The sequence below is a fragment of the Camelus bactrianus genome, chromosome 2 (assembly GCF_048773025.1).
Source record: "Camelus bactrianus isolate YW-2024 breed Bactrian camel chromosome 2, ASM4877302v1, whole genome shotgun sequence".
NCBI lineage: Eukaryota > Metazoa > Chordata > Mammalia > Artiodactyla > Camelidae > Camelus > Camelus bactrianus.
The window spans coordinates 121,846,797-121,864,060 of record NC_133540.1 but is presented as its reverse complement, the minus strand read 5'-3'; the positions used below and the strand labels follow the sequence as shown (position 1 = coordinate 121,864,060).

At 40.5% G+C, this 17,264-nt stretch overlaps 1 protein-coding gene across 2 annotated transcripts in view; it reads right to left on the bottom strand.

Moving 5' to 3' along the window:
- Positions 1 to 17,264, bottom strand: part of KCNIP4 (potassium voltage-gated channel interacting protein 4) — a 475,310-nt gene that overhangs the window by 335,125 nt on the left and 122,921 nt on the right. Inside the window, exon 1 of one of the 2 annotated variants that reach the window (XM_074349824.1) lies at positions 9,032 to 9,116. The exons of the other annotated variant lie outside the window; for it this stretch is intronic. Coding sequence (XP_074205925.1) covers positions 9,032 to 9,041 — 10 coding nt within the window. The 5' untranslated portion in view covers positions 9,042 to 9,116. Of the gene's footprint in view, positions 1 to 9,031; positions 9,117 to 17,264 lie in introns of those variants that run through there. 2 annotated transcript variants of the gene reach the window in all.

The following is a 17,264-nucleotide window of genomic DNA, read 5'->3' as shown; positions in this document are numbered from 1 at the left end:
ACTTTGGCCTCACCTATGCAAGATTCTTAACAATTGGTCTGAGATGGACGCCAGGCATATTTCTAAAAATTTTCTGGATAATTCTAATGCATAACTGGGCTTGAGAGTCACTGCACTGTTTTTCTGCCACTGAACCACTGCACAAGATAAAATTCCTTTCTCTTCCTTTATCATCTGCCTAATTCCTAGCCATTCTTCAAAATGCAATTCAGAAGCATCAGTTCCAAGAAGCTTCTCCGCTGGGTAATGTTGATCCTCCTCCTTTGTATTAAAAAATTGCTCTATGGTTCATCCTAATCCTTAATAGATTCCACCTTACTGTTAATTCCTTGAAGGTGAAGAGAGGGGATGGAAGTGGCTAGTTATTTGTACTATAGCGCCCAGGACTGTCTGCACAGTAGCTGTATTTAAGTATGCTAAGGGGTGAATGAGTGATAATAGGGTTAGTAGAGTAGGATTAATAGCTCTGGGGTTTTGTCCTGGTTCTGTTATTTACAGATTTGCAAAATAACTGATGTTATGTCAACTGTAAGTAGCTTAACAATACTACAGTATAAAGTCGAACATCTGCGTATGTCATGACTCACTAACGTCACCCCTCTATATATCCAACAGAAAGGCGTATAGATGCTCACTAGAATATGTAGCTGACTGTTCACAGCAGCACATTTTTTTAAAAGCCACAAATCAGAAGTGACCAAAGTGACCATCAATAATAGAAAAATTAAACAGCATAGACAACAGAATAGAGACAATGATTACGGCCTAGTCACACATAGAACACCATGCAGCAAAAAGAACCCTATAAACACACACAACAGCAACGTGGATGAATGCTGGGAAGATAACTCCGAGCAGATGATGTCAACAACAAAAAGCACACCCTGTATATTTCACATTTACATGGAGAACCAAAAGCAAAAATTCATCTCTGCTGTTAGAAATCAGGATGGTGGTGACCGTAGAGGGAGGGCATACTGACTGGAAGGAGCATGAGGATGGTTTCGGGGAGGCTGGGTATGTTCCTGATCTAGTCAGTGGTTACACAAGTGTGTCCAGTTTGTAAAAATCCATCAAGATGTAAGTTTAGGACATGTGTATGTTTCTGAACATACATGACACTTTGATAAAAAAGTTAAAAGGTACTTTGGTATAAATGATATGATGTATACTTGTGTATAAAATAACTTCAATCTAAAGCTCAGGGACAATTAGTTCACATGAGAAAAACTACCTTCCAGATACAGTTTCTCAGATGGGGTCACTGGATTGTATGGTAGTGCTGACTGGTATTGCTGTTGATTCTTGATTCAGAAAGCATGAACTGGGAGAGAGAGCGAGAAAGAGAGAGGCACGTGGGGAATCTGGGTGAAATGAAGGACAGGATATTGTGCTGTTCTGGTAGGCTTTCTCTGGTTCAAAAATAGTTCAAAATAAATCATTTAAAATGTAAAGAGAAAGGACTATGTTACATATGCTTCAGGATCTTTCACATAAAATGTTTATCAAGGTGCATAAAAGGGCCAAGAGCAGGAGACTCACCGAGGGGCTAAGGACAGCTTGTGTCATCTGCATACCTTATGCCACTTGCTACTAGGTGTTTGTACATTTGGCAGAATTGGATTTGCCACTGGCTTTTATAACCTAGCACCCAGCAAATCATCCGAGGCTTCCAATATTTATCCAAATTTTTGTTGAATGGAGACACTGGATTAGGAGAAAGCTCTTTCCCTCCTTAGAGCCTTCATTCCTCATCTGTGGAACAAGGGGCTCCATTAGGCGACACCCTCAGTTTTTACTTGTGCTCTGGCTAATTATTAAAAGTGCCCTCTTTCTCTCTCAAAGGTGTGTTGGTTTGGAAAGTAAATTATATGGTCTCACTGCTCACCGCTCCCAAGGAATCTTCCAGCTTTAGCTTTCTAGACCTCAAGAGCTCTGAAGATGAGAGCCTGGAGTCCACAGGCCAGCGCAGGTGAAGGGCAAAGGCCTATTTATGGGTGTGCGGCTGTGCAGCAGATACAACTGATAGGATGTTAGAATAAGGAGGTCTGGAAAATGTCAAAATAACCCTTTTTTTAGGGATGGGAATTCCTTAATTGCCTCACTGGTAATTATTACATGATACTAAGTCTTCTCTCTTAGGGTGATGGCTGGGAGTGGGGCAGAGGAACAGGTAGTTAAGATATTCCTACTTTAAATGTCTCTAGGTTTTTTCTATTTATAGCAAAAGGTGCTCATTTCCTGGCATATACAAGTTGAATATTTTGAAAATGGTCTGGGTTTAACAACCATTGTCAACTTATTGAGCAATATATATTATCTTTTATGTGCCCAGAACTAAAAAGGATCAAGGTAGATTAGTGAGGCAACTGGAAAACCAGTCCTTCTGCATCCTGTATTCTTAAGGACCCTCCGGGACTCTCATTTTCTCAAACTCATATTCCCCAGTGCACCACGGTGCCTGACCTGTTCTTGTCTTGTATTCTGTCTAGACTCCAAGATCAGACAATGCAACCATCCTTCCCCTGGAATCATCAACCACCTTGATCTTCCACCATCCTAATCTTTGCCACCGACCCAGTAAATCTTACTACTCACTCTCTTCTGAACACTGAAAGTCTCAAGTAATTAAGATAAAAATATTACAGTTTTTTTTATTCTACCACAATCTCTTTTTATATGATCTCAGCTTAAATTCAGAAGACTTTATATCATTCTTTTTATTAAACTATATTTCATTTTCTATTTCCTACTCTCAAGCCACCAACCCTCAGAGAAACAAGCACACCTACACCAGAAAGCCAAGGCCTTTTGCTTTACTGAGCAGACTGAGGCCATTCATTTCTGTTCCAATTTCAAGTCTCCCTGTGTCATTATTCATACCTTTCCATTTCCCTTCTGTATCGAAGGAAAAAAGGGTCTTTCCTCTTTCCCAAGTTGCTTTGAGACCAACTTGCTTCTGTGTGATTCTTTCTTAACTGCTTGCCTCCGACTCCATGTAATAATCTAGCCTGAGTCCACAAAATGAGACCAAAGTTGTTTGAGGTCCCCCTCCAAACCATCCGTTTCCAAAGTCAGTAACTTTTCTAAGTTCACATTCCATCACCAAGGGGCTTTACAAACTGGATATCCTATTCTTAAAATTTCTCTTGGCTTCTACTCACAGATTCTTCCTTCTCTGTGTTCTTTGGTAGGTTCCAATTCTATCTTCTACACTCCTGTTTTCTGAAAACATACATCCCCCAAACGTATGTTCTCTGTCTACTCCTTCATCAATGTGATCCCTTCCATTATTCCCAAAGATCCTTAATAGTCTTTCACACAAGGCTATGCTATGGGTCAACGTAGAATACCATACAAACTCCAAAAAGCACCCACAACCTCTGGCCTTGAACAGTGCTGGGCAATAAAGACAGAAACCACCATGATGGAGAGAGAGTTCTTGACCCAGGTAGCTGGCCCCTGCTGGCAGCACCAGGAGGCAAAGCTGTAAGCAGGGGCTGATGCTTCCCTTGGCACCAGTGGGACTATTCCATGGGATGGAGACCCAGGCCAGCAGCAACAACCTCGTAAGCTGAGTTCAAGGAATCTCCAGGATCTTTTAACAATAAACCACTCAAAGACTGGGGTCCTCAAGAAAGTCTTGCAAAATAGACATTTTAGAAAAGATGGTCGGGTTCGCCAGAGTTGCTCTTATAAAATATATCATTGCTGCTCTCTGCTGGTCAAAAGCATTATTCTCTTCAATTAAGATTAGCAGAGATGTAGGATGGGTCAAAGAGGAAAGAAACAGTGCTTTCGAAACGATAGGGACTGGTACTAGATAACTGCAGTTGTTAAAATGACTTCATAGGCTATGATACATATTCTTATGCAGAAAAACTTAATTTGAATGAGGAGCTACTGGACCCCTAACTCAAGGATGTGCAATTAATCATCACTTTCTTATAGCGGTAAGAACACTTCACATGAGATTTACCCTCTTGACAAATGTTGAAGTGTACGGTAGAGTATTGTTGACCACGGGCACAATATTGCACCACAGATCTCTGGAACTTACTCATCTTGCATAACAAACTGCACATCCATTGAACAGCAACTCTCCACTTCTCCCTCCCCACAGAAGGGTAACCACCAGTCTATTCTCTGTTCCTATGAGTGTGGCTATTTTAGATTCCTCATATAAGAAGAATCATGCAGTATTTGTCCTGTGACTGGCTAATTTCACTAATCAGCATGAGTATTTGCATGCTGTGAGTACTCCTAGAATTGCACAGTGAGGACAAACTTGGGCTCAGAAGCCCTAACACAACAGGTTTTACTTGGGGTTCTGCCACCTATTAGCCAAATTGCCTTGGGTCAATTACCGAATGTCACTGAGCTCCTCCTTCCTCTTTTGTCAAATGGGGTAAGTAATTATACCCACCTCATAACGGGCTGGGAAACAAGCTGCTGGAAAACAGGCTACTGGACAACAAGCAGCTAGAAAACAAGCCACATCTAGATTTCCATGAGCTTAAAATATTACAGTCACACTTGCTTAAAATGCACATGCTTGCTTTGTTTTAATGTTTTACATAGTAGATGACCTATAGCATGTATTATGCTAAAGAAAATTTTTAAGGAGAAATCCTGAGATCGACCATAAGGGCAAGAAGGAGGGCAGATATTTCCTTAGGGTAAAATAATAGCTGGTCCTAGAAAGCCAGATCATCCATTAACAGAACTTTGTTCTGGCAATGAAAGCATGCGGTTAAGCCCAGGGGAAATATTTGCTATCTTGAGATGTCCCGGAGGCAATAACAGGATAGACTCAGAAATTCTGCATACCCCGAGGAGGGTGATTGTTCCTGGGAGGGACAGGCCTGAAATTAATCAGTTAACCAACAAACAGAACTTAGTGCTTGTCGCTTGAAATATCTAAAGCCCCACCTCTTTGATCGCATTTTTTTCTGAGCTGTATACTCCTAACAAACACAATGTCGACCAGGCTTTTGGCGCTCTAGATCCATGAGATCTTGAGTCCCCTGGTCCCATCTTTGCTCTTTACTTTGTCTCTTTGTTTCTTAAGTCTTGCGTCGCCCATCCTCAGACACCGTCCCGAGCTGCGCTGGACGCAGCAATAATGTTTTTACAAATAGTCATTGAAATATCCCATATTAAGTGCTTAATAGTCCTTGGTACAAAGTAAATGATCAGTAAATCCTAACTGTTGCCATTAGTTTTTTAATCCAACCTAAGTAGCAGAATGTGTACTTTCCAAAACAAAGTTATGTTACCACAGGCTTGAAATAAACTCTGCAGGTACCTGGAGAAAGTTGTTTTTAGAGCACAGCCTTAGCTCTGACACTAACTGTGTAATTTAAAATAATGCCTTAAATTTTCCGAGCCTTGAAAATGTTTCCAGATGCTTGCCTTGCCCCAAGGTCCCAACATATCTCTGGGTTTTAATTTTATTTACAACTGTTTAATGGACTATGGTACAAAGTGTTTTGTTTTCTGACTTTCTGTTCCCCACCTAATGACTTGCCTGAAGAACAAATAACCACTGGAGGAATCTAGTAATCTTTTGGGAAAATTAGCAAAGGATACTTTTTAGAAGGAACAACGGAAGCAGCAAAATACACAGACTCAAGCGTGCAACCTTCTTCCAAGCATCGCCGCACTGAAATGTGTGATTACGCCAGTCACAGGGAGTAGGCCAACGAGGGGCCTAATTAGATTAGCTAGAAGCCTAGTGTGCTGAATCTTGAGGAAACTGTCCAACCGCTAGAGCTGGGTTCTAACCAGGAAGTTCCAGATGGTTTCTCTCCTCTCCTCCATTTCTTCCTTTGAGAGCATCTTGGAAACCTAAGTTGATTACAATTCTCCTGGGACGCAGTTCAGTGACCTATACATTTAAGAGACATGATAGGCAGTCATCTTCCAATCCAAGCCAACTTGTCAAGTTCAGTACCATTGCTGCAGGTTTCCAGCAAGGTAGAGAATGCAGGCTTCAGTCAGACTCCTGAGTTTCAGGCCAGACTACTGATTTGGCAAAATTTGCCTTCAGAGGCCACTATTCCTTCTCCTTGAGAACCTTCTCTGAGACCTCTCCTGACTTCACACCGTTGATCTACACAACCTCAGGTATGTCTGTATTATGCTTAGATCCTGTGAACGTCTAGCCCTTTCTCAAGACTGACGTCTGTGTTCCATTCCATTGAACATCCTACTAAACTAACAAATACATCACGTTAACATCTACTTTTTCTATCCTATCCTTATGGTGAAATGTTTTAGCAATAAGGATCAAGGTGGAACAAGATAAAGGAGTAACTCTCATGGTTAATTTTCAAGGGCAGAAAGACCTCAGAGCCCCTTTGAAATTCTGGTACCTGTCTGCTCACTGGTGCCCTAGAAGAGTCGCCCATCCCACTGCAAATCGCTGTAACTTCATGGAGAAAAAGTAACCCCTTCAGCCAAAAGAGAGCAGCAGTGAGTGGCATTTCCAGAGATGGTAAATAGTCTAAGCACTTAATGCCTGTAAGAGGCATCTCTCAATTCTCAATAGGTGAGTCTTCAAGTTTTCTAATCAGGGAAGTCAGGAGGAATTCTTTATCTTCCCTCTTCCATTTTTTCCTTTTTTCATTTCTTTTTTATGTAATCCTTTACAAATTTGAAGATACCATACCTTTAGGGGAAAAAAAGAGGTTTCTTTTAATTCTGCACTTTATCAAATTGGCAAACTATTTTAGCTTCTTATAGTTTTATTGTAAAGTATTTTTAAAGAAATATCCTGGATCTGCCTCTGGGTAACTTAAAGCAATGCTTTACCTTGTCAGACCCTCTGTTCTTCATCTGGTCAATAGGGCTAACAATTCTTAACTCAGCACTAACCACTGTGTCTGTGCATAAGAACTTGATAAAGGATAATTATGATTAGGCTACTGACATAGTAATGGAAAAAGCAGTGGAGAACTTAGTAACAGGAAAAATTTCCATAGTAATGGAAAACTTTGGATGTTGGTATGAACATGTTTAGAAATATTGCTTCTTGAAAAATGTATTTTCCCCAAATGAGTTCTTTTTCCTATGCCTTATCTTTTTGTTTTGGTTTGGTTTTGAATCCTGAAGCATCAGTTTTGAATTTAAAAGAAACTTTTGATGACAACATTTCCCAACACATCCTTTGCACCCCAGGCTGGAGTCAAAGTGAATGTGCCCAGCCATTCCTGTTGCTATGCCTTTCCTGGTGCCGTTTCTGCCACCTGGAATCCTCTTCCCTTTTCCAGTTTCCTCTCACTCCTGCCTTCTTTGGATCCCATTCAAACTGTTTAAATATTATTGTTTCCTCAAAACCCAGTTCAAATGCTCTATTTTCCACTTGATTCTTCCATCTTATTTTTTTTCTTATTATACTTACATCTTGCCTTGGATGACAAAATTATTATTTCTGTATTTCTTCAGGCACACATATGTTTTTCATGCTGTGGTTTTCTGTTGAGAAATTCTGTCCTCATTTTTATTCCCCCTAGGAATCACTTACTGATCCTAAAATCTCAAATTCTGAAGTCTTTCCCAATACCTCCCTGGGCAGAGGCAAAGCACTTCTCTTTTGTTCTCTCACAATTGGTTTGCACCCTGTGGTAGGTAGAATAACTGCCTCCTAGAGACATCCAAGTCCTCATCTCCAGACGTGGGAATATGTTACCTAACACAGCAACGGGGACTTTGCACATGTAGTTAAGTTGAGAATCTTGAATTGGGAGATGATGCTGGATCGTGCGGGTGGGCTCACTGCATTCATAAGGGTCACAAGTGTTAGAGGGAGGCAGGAAGGTGAGTGTCAGAGTGACGCAGCATGAGAAAGACTTGACACACACCCACTTGTCCAGTCTTCTTTCTGACCTTTCTCCCAGCAATATCCACTCATCTAGCCGAACTAGCATACCCCTGGCTCTCCTTCCTTTCTGCAAGAGGGCATTAACTCAAGTTAGTTTCCATGACTGGAAAGTCCCTCTCCACACTCCATCACTTTCAAGGCCCTCAGCACCCCAGTTTCCTCCATGAAGCCTTTCCTACCTCCTCTCCAGCCCCACCGGCATATATTATTTGGAACAATCATTTGTTTGTTGCTTTTAATAACTGCATATTGCTATTCGTCTTTCTGGTCAAGTGTGGCATGTATGTAAACTAGTCTGTGAGTGTCTTAGGGACAAGGAGTCCGGTTTTTGCCCCTTTTCCATAGCAAGGAGTATAATAATTATTCTTATCATATCGTAGATACTCAATAACTAGATGTTAGATTTCATTGAATGGTGGTATTTACATAATTTTTATTGTCTTAGTTGAGGAAAATTATCAGCGATGATTTGAAGGAAAATATGTATAAGGAGAATTTTTGCCTCTTCGTTGTAGGATACAAACTCCCTGTTTTTATATAGTATTTGTGTTGTCTACTGTGTTGGCTCAGTGTTTGAATATATACGTATCATAGAAGAATCAGGTAGTGAAAATGTAGGAAAAGCATGCCCCATCTTTTAATGGCATGCACACTTTATTCTGTGAAGGCATTTCAATGGAAAGTAAGTGATTTTAATAAATCTGGATTGATTTGACAAGAACATTTTATTTTAGGGCATTAAAAATATAAATGGTATAAAACGAGCTGGTATGTCAGTCTGTATAGGGTGTTTCAGGACAAGAGAACAACAGAAGGAAAATAAAGGGCTGCCAAGGGCTGAGGGATACTAGAATACACTTTGATAGGAGAAAAGGGTCTGCTGGAGACAACGGGCTTCTGTACTTCTGTATTTGCTCAGGGAATAGTTCGGTCTTAAGTGAAAAGAAGTTTGGGCACATGAGAGTTAAGAGAGGGATGATGAATTGACTGGCTTTGGGAATAATTAGCAATGAGCATTGTAAAAATGGGAGAGGTTAGTTACCTATAGAAGTTCTAGGACTTTTATATTCCTGGCTTATGGTAGGTGTTCGGCTTTAGCCACCTCATTTTGGAGATTAGGTAGGAAGATTAGATTAGGAAGATTACCTCTAAGCATCTCTGACTTGCTGCCTCAAAAATGCAACTTCGCACCAGTGTTCCTAGGGCCCTGCTGGCTCCTGGAAGTTCTGCTGTAGGAAAGGAGGAAAGATCTGAGGTCAGAGGTGCTGGGTCTCTTGTCCACCTCCTAGCCTTGCTGTGTTGCCAGCATCCTACTCCTTTGTCAAGCTTTCTGAGCAGCTGCCGACATAAATGCGATGTGCAGACACCTGGGAAATGTGTCACAGCTATTTCGAAAGTGACAATAACTCTAACACCATGTGATAATTTGAGGATTAAGGGATTAAACTGTGAAAATTATGGATGACATCTAAAAGTATATTGAAAATTGGTGCTATACATGGAGACGAAAACTATGAGTGAGAAGGTAACATCTGTTTTACTATATTCTTACTATGTTTTGTTCATATCTACCTAAAACATGCAAGAGTGGATTCTGAAAATTAAACCATAGAGAGCAATTTCTTTATACTTGTATGTAAGAAAAAAATTATGAACTACATTGAAATGGACCAAAAGTATTACTGGGTAGTGGGCAGAATCCTAAAGATTATTCTCCCCAGATTCTGGTTTCCTGGTTATTCAATCAAACACGAACTTAGGGATTGCTATGTAGAGATTTTGCAGGTGTAATTAAAGTCCAAAATCCACTGACCTTAAAACATGGAGATTATCCATATGGGCCTAATCTAATCACACAATTCCTTAGAAGCATAAAACTTTCTCCAGTTGGTGGCACAAGAAGGAGGCAGAAAGATTCTACGCAGAGAAGAACTCAAAGGCCCATTGCTGGTTTGAAGATGGAGAGGACCACGTGAGGACTGGTGGGATGTAGGAGCAGAGATTGGCCCTTGGCCAACAGCCAGCAAGAATACAGGACCTCAGTCCTACAATCAATGGAACTGAATTCTGCCAGTGATTTGAATGAGCTTGGAAGGACATTGTTCTTTAGAGCTTCCAGATAAGAGCCTAGCCTAGGTTGAATTTTCTTTGTAAAACCCTAAGCAGGGAAACTGGTTGAGCCATGCTGGACTTCGGACTGTTAGAACTATGAGCTATAAATGGCTATGTTTTAAGCCACAAAGTTCATGGTAATTTGTTACATGGTAATAGAAAACTAATATACTACATGTTTATCTTCTGGGTTTTTTTTTTTAATTCCATAGAGTGCCTGTGCCTTTCATTTTCCTTGAACTATCACACAGCTCTGTAAATCATAGATTACGTGATTCTAATTCAGATGATTTTCTGTCTATAGGCATCTGAATGAATTGTATTCATCAGAAACGTAATCTCCCTCTACCATCATAGAATAAGCCAGTGTTGCATCTGTTTGTAAATTTACTACAGCATTCTATATCTGTCCATATATGTGTGCTACTTAACATTCTCTTTTGATCCAGTTGTAACATCCTGCTGGTTTTCTTATTCATTAATTAGTTACATAACATACTTGACATGTGTTCATTTTATATCTGTATAAAAGTCATGTTTTTACCCTCTTTCAAACAGTATCATTTAACAGAGATCCATTCAGAGATACCCCATATTTACAGGGCAGGGACAAACATCTATTCATCTCATAATGTAGATCAAGAAGAGAGCTAAATGTCATGCTTAAATTCACATCTATTCCTCACACCCAACCCCTGATCCTGGTAAAAGGCATTCTCAATTAAAATAAGGAAACGGAGACTCAGACATATCACAAAACTCACTGAAGGGCACAAAGTTTGGCGATCTTGAAGCTGAGATTTTAACCTAATGTAACTTCAGGCTCCTCTTTTCCCATTCTCAGTTTTCCAGTGTCAACCAGTGTTCATCTCCTTTCACCTGATCCAATACCTCCTCCCTATTTCTCTAGTCCATTCTTAATGACAGCATTTTCTTAATCACTCGAGCTTCACAACATAGAACAGTCTTGTCCTTTCATTTCCCTTTCTCCCATATCCAGTGGTTATCAAATGCTGTGAATTCAACAACTACCGTCTCTTCTGTAGCCATCTCCTCTTTCTGTGTCTGCTCCCAATCATCTGCCTTCTCTCTCACACTAACAGCAGCCCAAACAGGGCCAGACCCACACAATGCGTGCCTGACACTTCCACTATTTGGATGGCCATCTTTAGGGAAAAATCAGTACTGTGTTATAAATGCAAAGCTGGATATTTCTTTAGAATGAGAAAAGGAATTGTAACAGACTAACAGAGTCTCAAAGCTTCGTGTCCTTTTACTTTGAGATCACTGACAGCAATTTACCAGTGACGTTTACACACACAGGAATGATTCCTGATTATAACCTGGCCCCCTCCCCACTAAACTTCCCGTAACCGGAGAACTCACACGGAGCTGTGCAAATGAGGGTCCCTAAAATGTATACTACCATCCAGCCCACTGTCAATCCTTCCCCATCTTTAGTAAAGGAAATAAGCTATGCATTGAGAGGCCCAGAGAATTACTTGGTTCTTCATGGAGGTGGGGAGAGGTTACAAACCCAGGAGATTTTTAAATACTCAGATTTGTGAACTGTAGCCCAATCTTCTAAATAAAACTTCAGGGCATTTGTGGTTTTAAAAAGCTCTGCAGGTGAAAAGGATGCAGCGGGCCTGTGAATTAAGAGCTTGAAAACTACTGCCTTAGCTCCAGTACCCCAAAAGGGACCTGATCCGACGCCCCCCAGGGTTAAACTCCCAAAGGGCAGTGGAGTCCTCCAGTGCTTCCTGGGCACTGGGGTCTGCATGGCAGGGAGTGCAGAAGCCATAAAAAACGCAGGTGAAAAGGGCTCTGATTAAAATCCGAAACTGAAGCAACTGCTTTTCTCTCTCTGAAGTGACTTCATTGACCCCAATTCAAGTAAAGCAGCGAGCCTGATGAGGCCCATCACAGCACAGAAATCGGCCTGGTGCTCTCAGAGGAGACGAGCAACAAGTCTCAAGTATAGGAGGAGTCAGGCAGGATCTGGAAAAGGTGTTTCCAACAGCCACACCCAACTGAAGGTTTTCTCGGGCCCTTAGCTAGATGGGATTGGGCATAAACATCAGGACCACACTGAGAATACGACCAAATATTATTTGCAATTTACTGCTAGTATCATTACACTTAAATTATACTGTTTAATTCAGTAAATGCGATCCATCTGGAAGTGTGAATTCTGTCATTCTCAGTTATACACTGGCTTTCTAAAATCCATTATCAAAGGGATTGTTTCAGGTACATGGAGAGAGAAAATTCCTTAAAGGTGGGACACTGAAATGAAGATCAGGAATCTGTCGTCGAGAGAGGGGCTGTCCGTTACCAGCATTGTACTTATGTTCCCACCACACATGCCCACCCCAAATGAAATGCAGGTTAGAGTCCTCTGTATTTCTACAACGACAAGAATAAATCTCCCTGCCACTTTATGTCACAGTCACACAGTCCCCAAATGACTACCCACAGGTAGAATCCCAAGCAAATTTATTACCAGAGGTATATGTTTACACATGGCAAGTCTCTGAGAAGAAAATATTGTCAGTGAAAAGAATGTTTTCCCTTCCAAAAACTAATACAGGATTTTAAAATAGAGCAGAATAAAGACAAAGGTATTGAATATATGCAAAACAAACCAGGCAGTGGTTTAATATGAAGCACGATGGATATTGTCATAAAGAAACACTTTTTGCTCATTTGCTCTATCAGAACACGTTCCGCTGTTTCTCGCGGTTCCTGGGCGGTGCGTCTCTGTCTGCCCGCCCTGCTCTCTGTCTCCGGAGGTGGACAGACGTGCTGAAGGCTCTCACATCCTCTAGCTTCTGGTCAGCCCGCGGGGTGCCCTGGCCTGAGGTGACAGGGAGGAGGAGAGGGAGACGGGGTGCTTAGGCTCCTTCCCTGAAGCCCGGCTGCAGTTGGGTGTACTTCGTGACTAGAGGTCACTGTGCCATCTGCTGGCCCTCCGTGCACACCCCCACCTCAACACCCGCCAGCTTCCGGCAGCCGCTGCTCCTTCATTGCCCCACGTCTCAAGTTTCCCCACTTGGTTCTGCTGTCACAAGCCTGAGAGACTAAACTATTTCTTACTAAACTATTACTTCCCTGCACCCTTTGTAAGTGGTTCAGCTCCTCTCAAATTACCCAGTGCCTGTGTCCCATCCCTTCCTGACTTGGTTGATTGATGTATTTACTCCCTGACAGATACACTTACTGAATGTTACTACCACTGGGAAGCCTTTTGCTCATGAACTGCCTGAAAGTTGTTTAGCTACTAACGTAACATTTATCTTCTAAGTTTGTTAAAGATGTACTTATTCCTAATTTGCTTCAAAAATAGATATATGGAAGGAATTTTTTTGAGGTCATAGATTAGACGATCAAAAAAAAGGGAAAATCAAGTAATATTTCTATGAATTTTGGCACTTTAAGTAAGTTTTATGCCTATACCAATTATTGGCAACTTTTTCTTCCAAATCATAGACTAAATCATTAATTTCTTCATAGGATAAAAGTTGGGAACCTGCTGCCTAATGCCTTAACTTTTGATGTAATACCTTTTGCTCAGTATCTTAAATCCAAGAAAGTCTTCATATTTGTTGTATTGTTTTGCCCTTAGGCTAAGAAACCATGTGCCCTTAAACACTGTTATTATAAAAGGAAAATCTATCCTAAAACAGCTTTCAAAGAGTGAAAATAGAGCATGCGTCCATCAACAATTGCCAAGATACTGGACAAGAAGGTGAGCAGTGGAGCTAATAATCTAGAATCATGGACTTTTGAGGTCACCAAAACCACATTTGGACGATTAATGTCATACTTTTCACCCACCTGTATAACATGCATGCATTCAGTGATGCTAACTGTATTTTATTTAATATCAAGGCATGCTTATACCATTCCTCTATATAGTACTTTTACCAAATGTTACTTATTTACTAATTTTTAACATATTTAAATATAGACAGTAAACTTCTGCTGTCAAGATGCACTGTTCATTGGTTTTTCTTTTTTCAGTGAAAAGTCTTGTTCCTAAAAGAGAACTGGACAAAATTCAAAATGTAATACTCAAAAAAAAAAAAGTAGCTGAAATAAACAACATTAAGAAAGGCCAAGTAAAATGACAAATCACAGCAAGTAACAGACAATTTCTCCCTACTGAGAAAGACAGCACAATTCAATTTGCTCAATTATTTTATTTATCTCTGAGCAGTAATATGAATGATCTATCTGTTTTGATGAACACTCAAACTTTGCTGAATGGAAAATTGCACTGCTTCTAGTATGTCAAATTTGGATATAATAAAAGAAGATGCGAATTAAATTGGCTTTGAGTATGCTGCATTAAAAGATGAATTGTTAGTTTAGAAATCTTTCCAGTAGTTTTATTTGAACCAAAATACTTTACTTAAGAGGAATTACATAAGTGTGCAAACTAAAATGGTAATTGATTACGTCTCAGTCCCTACATCTGAAATGTTCTTGAAATTCTAAACGCAGTAAAAGGCTAAGGAGATTATACAAAGAGAAAGATCCAGTTGTTATTTTTAAAAAGAGAAAGATCCAGTTTGATCAAAGACACTGCCAGTGAATTACAAAGGGTTTTATAGTTTCAGACTAAACAATTTACCAAAATTCTGAATTTGTCTCCTTCTTCATGCATTTATGCATTTTACTATTTATTGAAATACACTTTCGTGCAAAGTTTTTTCAAAGAAGCGAGTATTAGATATTGAAACCTCCCTGTCTTTAAAGAAGAGAAAAATGTTCAGAGTATTCCATCTGGTAACTGGAACTACCATGTATTTGACCATTCTCTAAGCGGCTGTTTCAGAAATACAGCTCTACCTTATTCTTGAGGAGCCTTGGAAGTGAATTCTAAGTTGAGACCTGAAAAATGAGAAGGAATGCTCTAGGTGAACAAAGTCACAAATGAAGGGGTCTCCAAGGAGAGGTAGCAACATCTTCAAAAGACTAGAGATAGGAGGGCCCTGGACCATTCCAGAAACCTCAAGAAGTTGAGTTTGGCAGGAATAGAAATGTAAAAGAAGTTTTGAAAGAAGACACTGTTTACATAAAGAAGGAATCCAAGTTCCACATCTGTTGTGCTATCAGAGAAGAGACAGACTGACAGAACTGCCTGCTAGAATCAATATGTAGAGTAAGCAGTATTTCAGTGGAGGGAGAATGCTGGAGCACGAGCTGACTCTGGGACCCACAGAAACCTTGCAGGAGGCATGAGACTTTCCATGCAGCAGAGGTGGAGCGAACCTTGTACATTTCAAGTAGGATTGAGTTCCAGCCAATGCTCAGAACTCACGGAAGTTTGGGATTTATTTAAGTGGCATGGTGCTTGAGTTCATTTGTGCTCTGCACACAATGAGAAATTGGGCTTGTGGGGAGGAATGACTGAAAGAAGGAAGGCCAGTTAGGGAAGCATCTATACTGGGTCACTCACAAAGCCACTCCTGACTTTTGATATTCTGGGAGGGCTCCCTGACTGTGATCTCAACTAGTCTGGTTCCAACATGGGGACTCAGATCAGATATTTAGACCTTGGTAGAAGAACCACCCCTTGTCTTGGAGGACTGTGCAATACAGTTGTATGATTGTGTGTGTGTGTGTGTGTGTGTGTGTGTGTGTGTGTGTGTGCATTTGTGCATTGGAGAGGGAATAATTATAGAGCAAGAAATAACAACATGATTTAACTGGTTATTCTGCTAAGATAATTTGTGAGTATAAAATAGTGTGTGTTTACTCATTCAATCATAAAATTGTTGAGAGTTCAGTTGAATCATATCAGAAATTTATAAGCCCCATATTATGTAATTCTGCCCTGGTAGAAAATTAGACCTGAATCCAGAGACTATCAGTCTTAATAAGCAGTTAATGAAGGAGCTTGAAATAAAGGAAATCTGTTGAATTGGGGCTTTGAAAAGACAAGCCCTGAGCTAGCCATTACGTCTTGTTAATTGACACAGAAGCTAATGAGTTTAAAATTTATATCCGTATTACTGTAACATTTAAGTCACATCTCTACTCTCATTCTGTATCTTGTCATCATAGAGTCACGTTTTTATCCAACAATGTACTTGCTAAAAAGGACAGAGAGCCTTTTTGCAATATGGAAAAGTCTCTTTTTTAATAGTTGCAAGGACTGTAGGCTATAAACTTGAGACCCGTAATGTGTGTTAAAGGTCCTTTGTTAGAAAAACTGCAATAGAAACCTTTGCTCTGTAAAGACTTACCTACAGGTTGTCATAGGAGATTGATTTTAACTATGAATCCTAGTGACACTGACATCATTGATCAAATTCTAAGTAACTCAATTTGTATAAAAGAACTAGGAGGATTTTATTAAAATTATAGCTATAATTATTGACTTCACATCTGGCCTTTAGCTCTCTCTTAGTCTACTCAGGCTGCCACAAGAAAATAACACAGACTGGGCAGGTTGAACAACAGAGACTTACTTTTCACAGTTCCGGAGGCTGGGAAGTCTGAGATCGGGGTGCCAGCATGGTTGGGTTCTGGTGAGGGCTCTCTTTCCGGCTTGCAGATGGCTGCCTTCTAGTGTCCTCACGTCATGGAGAGATAGCAAGTTCTCTCCTGTCTCTTTTTATAAGGGCTCAAATTCTATCATGAAGGCACCATCCTCATGACCTCAACTCAACCTAATTACCTCCAAAAGGCCCCACCTACAAATACCTTCACATTGGGGGTTAGAGCTTCAACTATAGAAATTTGGGAGGAACACAGTTCAGCCCACAGCAGTCCCTCTGTGTTCCAGTGACAGCCTTCCCTTCCCCTCCTGCCTATGAAAGGTCTGGGCTCCTATCTAAGGCCACCCACTGTGACTCTCAGGAGTTCTTCCTGCACAGGGACATCACTCCAAGGATTCACTCCTTTCTCTTCTCCATCCTTAATTTTCCCTCTCGGCTGGATCAGTCTACATAATACTGTGAGTGCTCCTTTCTTTAAAGTAAACATGAAAATAAAATAAAATTTCAAGACTTTTTGACCATACATCTTCTTCAAGATCACTGCTTTATTTCTTTAGTCCCCATTACAGCAAATCACCCTAAGTAGTATGTTGACACTGACTGTCTCTAGCTCCTCTCCTTCTCTTCTCTCCTTTAAAAAATAACTCTGTGATTCAAAATTCAAACAATATAGGAAGTTCTGAATCTACAATCTGACCTTCCTTACCACCTGCATCGCCACCGCCTTGCCCCAGACACTAGGGACTCTCCTCAGC